Source organism: Perna viridis, chromosome 15 (assembly GCF_037379345.1).
Source record: "Perna viridis isolate PV_CMFRI_1.1 ecotype Kerala chromosome 15, ASM3737934v1, whole genome shotgun sequence".
NCBI lineage: Eukaryota > Metazoa > Mollusca > Bivalvia > Mytilida > Mytilidae > Perna > Perna viridis.
The window spans coordinates 6,892,383-6,903,647 of record NC_142459.1 but is presented as its reverse complement, the minus strand read 5'-3'; the positions used below and the strand labels follow the sequence as shown (position 1 = coordinate 6,903,647).

General features: G+C 32.7%; 1 protein-coding gene across 4 annotated transcripts in view; it reads right to left on the bottom strand.

Annotated features, from left to right (window-relative positions):
- LOC148596733 (uncharacterized) overlaps positions 1-11,265 on the bottom strand; it is a 29,978-nt gene that overhangs the window by 7,522 nt on the left and 11,191 nt on the right. For 3 of the 4 annotated variants that reach the window (XM_088562801.1, XM_088562804.1, XM_088562802.1), the window contains 7 exons: positions 9,219-9,337; positions 7,585-7,715; positions 6,463-6,664; positions 5,260-5,925; positions 4,152-4,314; positions 2,634-2,783; positions 833-922 (listed from right to left, as the gene is read on the bottom strand). In XM_088562801.1, coding sequence (XP_088418927.1) covers positions 833-922; positions 2,634-2,783; positions 4,152-4,314; positions 5,260-5,925; positions 6,463-6,664; positions 7,585-7,715; positions 9,219-9,337 — 1,521 coding nt within the window. The remainder of the gene's footprint in view (positions 1-832; positions 923-2,633; positions 2,784-4,151; positions 4,315-5,259; positions 5,926-6,462; positions 6,665-7,584; positions 7,716-9,218; positions 9,338-11,265) is intronic. The other variant, XM_088562803.1, reaches the window with a different exon arrangement.

Below are 11,265 nucleotides of genomic sequence, written 5' to 3'. Positions count from 1 at the left end.
AAATTATGAATACAAATGTTTCATTAATTTGTAAGAATTGTGTCCCTTACCCTAGGTCTACCTCCTTAAGAGTACAAGTATTACCCAGTGTACTCAGCCCAATATTTCACATATAGTGTAATCAAATACTATTCCTTGAATGTTGACACATTTTGACAATAAGCATTCCATTTCAAAAGACCAGAAAATCAAAGATTGAAACAAAAATAGTACATTGTTAATGTAAGTGCACGAACACTTTGATTTGTGAAAATGTACATGAATGAATTTTATACTATGTGAAAAAAAAACGTATGTGAATGGGCATGCTAAGAACATTAGTAATTCCATAATATACTAGTATAACCTATCATGGGAGAGCAAAAATTGCACATAAAGCATTTTTCTTTTCCAATGTATATATCATATTGAAGGCAGTAACCTGTCTTACTGTTGTATCACATCCAGACTTTAAAACCCCATGTAATAGGTTTAGATGGTATATACTGTTTTACGCTACCATAGCCTTATCAATTGATTGGTTTTTAGTATTTGAAAAAAAAAAAACAAAAAAAAAACATATGTGAATGGGCATGCTGAGAAAATTAGTCATTCCATAATATATTAGTATATATTAGTATGACCTTCCAAGAGAGAGCAAAATCATGTCACTTAAAATACACACTTAGTTCCTCGTGTCACAGGTAGATGAAAGAGAAAACGAAACTATGAAATGGCAAACAAATCAATTCACAGTGCATTGAACAGTTGGAATCCCCAAAACTTGTTTATTCAGAATTGTATTATACATATGTAAGGACCACCCAGCCTTCCTAAGCAATTGTTGTTATACCTATAGCAATGAGTTCCTCCTCCTCTAGTCTGACTCTGTAATCCTCTTCCTGTAATTGTATCAGTTCTTCATCTTCTTCTACAAACACAGCTGTAATGGAATATGGCATGTTATAAGCATTTTATTGTCATAGTCCTATACCTTCGAGAAAAACAAAGCAGTAACTTTTTGCTTGAAAAAAATCAAGCAGTTTTTAAGTAACACTCTAGCGAAGAATCATGCAAAATGTGATACATGGTTGGAAAGCCTACTTATTTTTATTTTTTTGATATTTTGTTTAAAATGCTTTAGTAAACAAAAATTAACATTTGGTTTTTTATATAACCTGTGCTTATACGAGATAAAAATTGTATATAATGCACTGTATAATTCACAATTAAGGGAGATAACTCTGTGAATGACACTCAAATACAATAGAATCTATTGGAATTTCAATGTTGATTATCTCCTAAGAGCAGGCAGACTTGAATGAATAATTACACATTTCATAATATAGATCCATAAAACAACTTGATTATGTAGCCTTTTTTGGGATGTATCACTTTTTTCAGATTTTGCATGATTCTTACAAAGACAGCTACTTATATGGTTGTGTGGATGTCTGACAAAATTCTCAAATACATAATTATGAATATCAAAAGTGGTAAACAGCTGAGCTTAAGTACCTTCTTTCTATACCCGTCCCCTGACCTTGACCTTTGATCAGCAAAAATGAGTATTAAAAACATTCTGACTATAAAAAAAAAATTTGCTTGATAAAGCCAGGGATAACGCTACTATAGTAATTGGGGCTGCCCTGTGGCCTCATTCCCCTCCTGGTAGCCCAATTTCCCTGAGTGGAAAATTTTCCAATTGCCAGTGTTGAAATGTTTAAATCCTAATTTTTTTTTGTGTTCATGTCTGACACTAGTTTCCAAACCGGATCTGCAAAGTAAATTGACTGGAAGTTTACATCAAAAACACATTGTCAAATTTGAAGGATGTATGTTTTAGTGACGAACGGGTTTATGAACAGATTGATTGATTGATTATTGGGGTTTAACGCCTGTGTTTATGAACAGAGGAAGGTACTTTGATCATGTTTATTTTTTAAAAATGAAATTACATGTGTAAAGTGTTGTTTTACTTCATGGTTAACCAGCAGAAAAAAACGTTTAAATGTTTTTTTTTTAATAACTTATATCTTCTTTCGATATAAATGCACAATTATAAAGTTAATTTAGAAAATCTAATCTTTGTTTTCATTTTATTTCATAACTGTCAATTTACTCATATATTGTGCATATCCGTCGCTGGTGACCTGAGTCTATATTTTTGCATTCCTAGGGTCGCTTAAGGAGGTTGACCTAGGGTAAGGGACATAACTCATGAAATCAGTGATATGTTTGTATTATATTCAATATCACCAAAGCCTCTCAAGCTTTCGTTTGAAACAGAATAAAATGAATCCAAGTTAATTAGATGCTTACATAAGATTGATGTAAAATGCTGAATACAAACGTTCAAATGATTTTTAAGAGTTGTGTCCCTTACCCTAGGTCTACCTCCTAAAGCTATTGACTAGAGAACCAGATTAACTTCATGGAGTACTTGTGGTGGTAATTTTGTCCCTATCATATGTCAGCCCTAAATATATTTACTTGCTAACATACATAATGACATACCTTTAACATATGTATAATGTAAGAAACTTATTAACCTTAAAACATATGATAATCATATCATAATCGATACATGTGTAAATCATATATAGCAAAACATATGATTCTAATGTGTGGCACTTATAGCACTGTAAACTTACTGTCAGAGTCTGGGACACTGATAAATTCAGCCACATCCTGTTCAGCAGTGTTGACTTGTTCTGGTACCCTGGTTATAACATCGCCTCCTATGGTTTCCTTTTTCAGTTCATGCACAGCATCAATGGAATCAGTAGGGATATCAGCATCAACTAAAACAGGAAGTAAATATAAAGTAGAAATAATCATCATGATCATGGCTATACCAGAACTGTTTACATAAAACTCAAATATTCTGTAGTTTTGACCACAGATCAGCAATTTCCAATTACAATCTAAAATCAAAATATTAGTCCTTGAAACGATCTGCTCAACGACTTGACAGATCGATGACCGGTGACCGATCTGATCCCAGTTTTATTATGTAAAATGGCGTAAGATCTGTTTGAAATAAAATAAATGTAAAATAAAAGTATAAATTGACGTTTCAATCTATTACATTATGTAAATATGTGTAAAATTGACAAAGAAAACAATAAAAAACGTAAAATACAGTGACCGCTCCGTGGTCACGTGATGCAATCACCAGTTTAATGGATTGGTTTGAAGGATCGATGAATGACCGGAAACTGATCAGTGACCGATAACCGATCACAATTTTTGTTGCACAGATCGGTTCAGGTACTGTGGTGACTTCCTAGAAAACACCTCATTACAAAAATCACTCCTCATTCTGTTAAGCTTTCTGATTTGATCTAAAAACTGCCACTTTTCTGTATTATTGGCAACCTTTCCTGTTCTTACTGACATATAATTTTTAGCTCATGCTACTATCATGATACTGAAAAATATTGGCAATGTCCAAGACAAGGTTTCATCAAATAGACTGTGATGTCACCAATGAACAGAACAATGTCAGTTTTGAACATCTCTACTGTACATCACATCTCGCCCAGAAAGACTCACTGTGATATTTTCCACCTTGGCTTCAAAACTGCCATTTTTTTATACTCATTACCTCATGTAAGTTTTACATTCTAAATATATAAGATTTCTTCAGTGGCAGACCCAGGGAAAGGATGCAGGGGGTTGGCACCCCTCCTTTTTTGGAAAATTTGTCATTTTCATTTATAAATTGACAAAAAAAGGCAAATAAAGGCCTAGAACACCCTTTTTCTGAGGAACCATGGTCGGTCTCCTTTTCAAAGTGTCAGGATCTGCCCCTGATTTCTTCAAGACTACAAGAATTTCCCAAATTGAGTTCAGTAGAAGAAGAAAAAATATTTTTCTCATGATTGAAATAATTAAAAGGAAATTCAAGAATAACAAATGTAAAATCATATATCTTCAATAGCACTGCAGTTTATACCCAATCTAAACAGAGAAAAAAGTCCAATTTTTAAAATATTTTTGTTGAGATGTTACTTTTATTATTTTTGTCAATTTTGCTACCTGTGTAAAATCAGTATTGACATCATTGACAAAGAAGAGTGCTGATCAAACATTAGCACATGTAATATTTTCTATCATGTAGATAGCTCTAATCTGCTATGGACAATGAAACAGACATCTAACTTTACCTGTAGATTCAGTGGATGGTTCTTCCGTTATCTCCCTTAGATCTACTTCTTCTCCTATAGTCCCAGTCTCACTGTCTTCACTGAATTCTCTGGCTTGGATGTCTTTCTGCTGCTCCAAAATCTGCTCAACCTTGACAAAAATAAACCATTTAAGGAGGTAGACCTGGGGTAAGGGACATAATTCTTGAAATCAGTGATATGTTTGTTTCATATTCAATTTTACAAAAGCCTATCAAGCTTTCATTTGAAATAGAATGAAATCAATCCAAGTTACTTTGATGCTTAAATGACATTGATGTAAAATGTTTTATACAAACGTTCCAATGATTTGTAAGTTATGTCCTTAATGTAAGGTTATACAGTGTATATATATTTGCCAAATTGATAATATACACAATGCTTTTCAAATTAACAAGAAAATTCTTTGAATCACTGTGAAAGTACTATTGTTTGTTGAGTACCAATTTTCGTGATTTTTGTGGGTAGGCCAAACCACAAAATTTGATTCTCAATGAGAAGGAGATTTCCACAAATTTAAGAATCCATGAACTTGTATTTCTTTCCTAATCCATTAACATCGGTATCCACGAATAAACGTACTTTCACAGTATATGCAGTCAGAAAGAAATGCAATATATCTGTACAGATAACGAAGACAGTTGGCAGACCAAAAGTATACTGCATATACAGTCAAACCTGTTTTAAGTGACCTTCCAAGGGAGATAACAATCATGGTCACATAAAACATGTTGTCTTAATACACAGGTTGATTTTCATACACTGCACTATATAGTAATACCTTGATCATCTTTCTGTTCTCAATAATATGTGTACATTAATTTGTATCATTAACAAAAGAAAAGACTTTCTTTAAATTAATTAAAATTTTACTAAAAAACTGGATTTATTGTTCATGTAGTTCTCTCATTGTTCTTTATGTATGTATGTTGTTCACAAGTATCTCTAGATCTGTACCAAAGGTGTTGGTATTTAGAGAATAAAAGATATATATTGTCTTTAGACATTGTTCATTGCTGAATACAAGTGGTCACATAGACAGTTATTACTGTACATCAATGTCAACCATAAAATATCTTATTAAAAGTACCTGGTTTTCAAATTCATCCCCAGAGCTCTCAGGAGAGGGGCCAGATTCCTCTGATACATGTACCTGTTCCTTAACTTCAGGCAGCTTATTTTCTTCAGTAGCCTTGATAGAATCCTTCTCTTTTGTAACAACTACTGGTTTCTCAGTTATTAACTCTTTTTTATCCATATCTTCAATTTTCTCTGACTTTTTCTCAGGTTCTTTATTTTCTTCCTGCTTGCTTTCATTGTCAATTTTTTCTTCAATATTTTGACTAGAAATTGTTTCATGTTTTGTTTCATTTTTGCCTTCTTTTTGAACTTCAGGTTTCACTTTCTTTTCTAATTTTTCTCCTTTATTTTTATCAGTTGTGTCCTGCTTTGCCTCATTCTCAAATTTCACTTCTGCCTTTTCATTGGATGATTCAGATGGAGGCTGAACTGTTTGTGCCTTTTCATTTATTAGTTCAGATGGAGGCTGTGCAGCTTGGGATTTTTCATCAGTTGGTTCAGAAGGAGGCTGAGGTGCATGTGCTTTTTCATTACTATTTTGAGAAGGAGGTTGGGGAGCTGGTTGCTTTATAGGAATTTCTTTCAATTCTAATTTTAGTTCTTCATCTTGGGAATTCCTCGATTTTCTCACTTCATCTGATTTCCTCTTAACTTCTCCTTTTCTAGCCATTTTAATCTGATGGAAAAATGAACAATAATATGCATTGACCTTTGACCTGATCTTAGAAGAATTGTCATCAAAACAAAGGACATTGTGCAGTTAGAGTAACATATGGCCCTATAATGCAGGTTCCATTTTGGTGGGGTTGTGTCAAACCACTCAAAAAATAAATTATGACTCATGAAATTTGGCAAATGGGTAATTATGGCCAATGTAATTGAGAATTTAAGAATCATTCCATAGAAATGAAATTGTTTTGCCCATTTTCATCGCAAGGAATAGCCCCATTAGAAAAGTTGAACATGATAAGAAATGTGATTTTGATATTTTTTCATAATAATCCAGGATTTAAAAACTGCTGCAGATAAATTAATAAGGGTGATAGCATATATACAATCAACTTATATATATATATCTAAACTATAAATACAAATTCTCAGTAAATGCTGCATAGCCTTATCCATTTCAGGTTATTATCAGTACTAAAATTTCTATTGAGAATTATGATTTACGAATAGTTAAAATTTAAAACAAAAAGAGAAAATCTACAACCTTTCTCTTGAGTTGAGTCACAACCCTCTGAACCTCCCAAAGTTGTTCCTCTTTTTCTTGATCTGTGACCCCAGACTGTAATTGTTCATGAAGGTTGTTCAGGAGGGCCTCTTGTTTGAGAAGTTCCTCCTCTAACTGGACAGGACTATCTGGTAGTTCTAGTGACCATTTGGAATGGGCTGGTCGCAGAGGTGGCTTGTATCTAAATAAATCACAGATGCATTGCTACTTTTCATTAATCTTTTTAAAAACCACCATCAAATTCTAAATATTTATTTCATTAAAAACTGTTTTACCTAAAAGATCATATCTATTTACAATGTTATGCTTTCTTGAACAAAAAATATAGGCAATATTTCTTTTACTTTTGATCCGAGTGAAATAATATGTGCTAGAGTGGTCTTCTTTTTATCATTAATTGTAGACATTGACATATTTTTCAAGTTCTATATGTTGAAAAAGTTGATAGACTTGCAGTACATTTAAAATACAAATCTACACATGCAATAGATGTTGTATACTAGTAACAGAAGTTTGATCATGTAAAAGAGCCACTCAGGGCTTTGTGTCTGTTCCTCACACGTTAAAGAACCCTACTGTGGTATTCGATAGGAGTAGGAACCTTTGCGCTCCACCACAGGAGGCTAAATTGCCCGACCTTACCCATCCCCCTTTTTCCAGTGGCAATCAAAATTTGTCGACCCTATTATCCTTGTGTCCCATCCATTTTTTCATTTCATGTTCATCGTCTGAATATAGCTGGAATATTGCTGCTCGGACGTTAAACCCCAACAAACAAACAAACATCTATTTACCCTGTTATGCTTTCTTAAACAAAAAAAAATAAAGGCGATATTTCTTTTACTTAAATTATATGAAGTATGCCCATCTGAGTGAAATAATATGTGCTAGAGTGGTCTTCTTCTTACCATTAACTGTAGACATTGACATATTTTTCAAGTTCTATATGTTAAAAAAGATCCTAGCCTTGCAGTACATTTAAAATACCAATCTATATATATGCAATAGACGTTGTATACTAGAAACAGAAATTTGATCATGTAAAAGAGCCACTCAGGGCTTTGTGTCTGTAGAAGCTTGGAAGGGAAGATTCACACTTACTTTTTAAGTTCTGTATGTTTGAACAGCTGTTTAACATGAGAGAATAGTACATTCAGTACTCTGTGGCTTATCTGCATGGTAGGACTCAATACAATGGACACATTCTGTAATGTCATCTTATTCTCTTTTTGCTGTAAAAAATAAACAATAAAACACTTCATAAAATTTACTCGAGGAAATTTATCCCATTTGTTGATTTTTGCAACTTTTATACTCATGGTGCAGTACACCCACCTGTGTATGGTTTTAGCTGCTGCAAAAATGTAAGAGTTCAAATTCTCTAAAATTTGGAAACAAATATTGATTGACTTAAGGAGGTAGACCTAGGGTATGGGACACAACTCATAAAAATTATTGGAACGTTTGTCTTCAGCATTTTACATCAATATCATGCAAGCATCAAAGTAACCTGGACAGATTTAATTCGGTTTCAAATGAAAGCTTTATAGGCTATGGTGAAATTGAATATGATACAAGAATTAACACTGACTTCATGAGTTATGTCCCTTACCCTAGGTCTACCTCCTTAAGTAAGCAACAAGAAAAACTTTCCTGAATTGACGAAACATTCGTATGTTGTACCCATACAGCCTACCAAATTTAAGTAGCACTCCAGATAAAGATCATGCAAAATGCAATTCATGGGTAAAAAGCCTACATATTTTTATGTTTGAAATGTCATAGTAAACAGAAAGAAACATGTGGATTTTCAAATAACCCGTGCTCTTAGGAGATAAAAATTATATAGAATGCACTGTAGATTTCAAAATTAAGGGAGATAACTCTGTAAATGGTGCTCAAATACAATAGAATCTACTGTATTTTCAATGTCGATTATCTCCTAAGAGCAGGCAAATTTCAATGAATTATTACACATTTCATAGTATAGACCCATAAAACAACTAATTACAAAAACAACAATATGTAGCCTTTTTTGGGATGTATCACATTATTCAGATTTTGCATGATTCTTACAAAGACAGCTACTTAATTAAAGTCTATTTAGGAGTGACAGTGCCAAACTGTACCAGCTGTATATATTGAAACATAATAATTTCAAAAGGTATACTTTCCACAAACAGTACATCATTTCATGTTCATTTTATCCCCCATTTCATGTTCATCACCTGAATATAGCTAAAATATTGCTGCTTGGGCATTAAACCCCAACAATCAATCAATCAATCAATCAATCCACAAACAGTAGATATCAGAATGTGTAAATACATAAATTACCATAAAAATACATAAAAGAGGAGGAGGGATATAAATGTATGTAAGTGTAAGTGTTAATAAGATACATTCTCTATTTGAAAATATCATTATTTGATCTTTGCATCACTGGCTTTGCTAAGAAATTTTTCAATAGAATGTTAGAAAAATGAGGTTTTTGACGGAGTTATCTGCCCTTGAAATGTTCCTTTTCAGTGCATTTCAGTGAAATCATAACTCAATGCACCAACATGATATGGAAAATAGTGTCTTCTGTCCTTGATTTTGATGGTGCAAATTGTCAAATTACACAATCAAATTGATGGTTTTTTTTCATACCATGTTTCACCCACTGCCTGATTCTTACAGGGGCTGACACTTCTAGTATATATATCTATAAATGAAGGCCCTATTATACTTACCCTTTCTATGACATGTGTCATGTGGACAATCATCCAAGATAACAACAGTCTGTTAGGTTTAGGTAAATCGTGGATCAGTTTGTGAAATCTTTCTACTTTACTCTTCTCACTCTTCAAAACTACAAGTATCAGTACTTATAATACATACTATACTCTGCATCACATACATTACATATTGTTAAAATTTGAAATCGCCTGAATATAGCTGAAATATTGCTGCTCGGGTGTTAAACCCCAATAATCAATCAATCAAATTCGAAATAAAAATTTGTCTGTAGTTTTATTGAAACCTACCAAATTTTAAAATGTGTTAAATGACTTGCTCATTCATATCACAAAATGGCTAGCCCATATATTGTTCAAATCCAATTACATCTTAAATCCAGAATCACAATGTTTACATTGTCTAATTGGCTGTGATATTGTTTCCAAGGCGATTTTTGGTTGTTGGTAGTCTGACAAAAACTAAGATTTACCGCCATATTTTGTGTAAAAAAAATTCTTCTGAAGGTTATCATTCCTACTTAACAATTATTCATTAATAATTGGTCATTTTCAAATTAGTCAGAAATTACATTTTTGTCAAGATAGAAATTGAAAAATACAATTAACAATTATCAGTATTTTGTCAACAATTGGCACTTAGCAACAAAAATGGTGAAATTATAATGGAATTTCTTGTATAAAGGAATTATAAAGTTATTTTTGATTGTGTAAGTACAGATGTTTGGTTTTTATAAACTGAGGAACACATAAGAAATAAAAAATTCAGAAAATTCAGCCTCGAAAAAGAAAAATAATACAGTAGATTCCGCTTAATTGCATAGCCTATTTGCCAGTAAAAATCATGCAAATAACCGGGCTATTTTTATAACCGAAATTACGATTTTACCGGAAGTGTGAGTTCAGGTAAGACGATGATACTGTGGATCAACCAGGGATATCACTGTTCAACATTTCTGATCTGGTATTTAATTGTTATAGACCTTCTCATTGTATTGTTCTTTTATCAATAAATAATAATATATATTGTGTTTGTCTTGTTTATTGACCTTCTTTACGCTGTGTGTATTTATAAGTAAAACCACGTGTTTCTCATCTATAAATAGTCAAGTAATTTCCTGACCTTTCTACGAAAGCAAATCCCATATTTCATATTTCAGGCAGGATTCAGTGTAATATTCGTCAATGTTTGCAGTTTTTGGGCTTTTGAAATGGTCTGTGTGTTTTTATTCCTCTGTTCATTGTACACTGATAGTTGTGTATTATACGCGTCATTGACCTCGATATATTCCTATGAAGAGTGGATAGTATGGGGCACCTTAGGGTAGTTGAATTTCATTAGACATTGTACTGAATGAATGACTTTTAATTTTCGTATGATATTTATGCCTAGTAACCCAAGCTCACTCAAAACTGTTCAGCTCATTTAGAAAAATTAAATTTACATTGATAATCATTTGTAGTCGGAAGAATTTAAATAGGGACAAAAAATACCCCATGCCGAACCTCAAACCGCATCATAAGGTGATGTTCGGCATGTCGTCAGAAGTCCTTGTTCACCTAGGTGCTTGTTTATTTTAATGTAATTAGAAATCATTTATATTGTCTTTTATGTCCATGATTTTTTTAATCCATTATTAACACCTCCTGATTGATGATAATCTAGTTTTTACAACAATAAATATGATTGACATATTTATGACCCGAAGGCTTAAAATAGAATTTGGGAAAACCTGTCTTTACCTGAACGAGGCAAAATTCTCTATGCAATAAACCGAAATGCACCTCCAAGGCCTATGCAAATAAGCGATTTTTTCCCTAATAGAATAATAGGAAATGGTTTTGTGCAGGAGAAAATTATGCTAATAACCGAAATATGCAATAAAGCGATATGCGATTAAGTGGAGTCGACTGTACATGTATAATATAACACATATATAATATGATACAATGCATTGTATCACATTCTGTAAATATATCACCCTCAACTTTGTTTCGTGTAATATATTTACCTCATGTGATACTGCAACATAACATCCTCTAC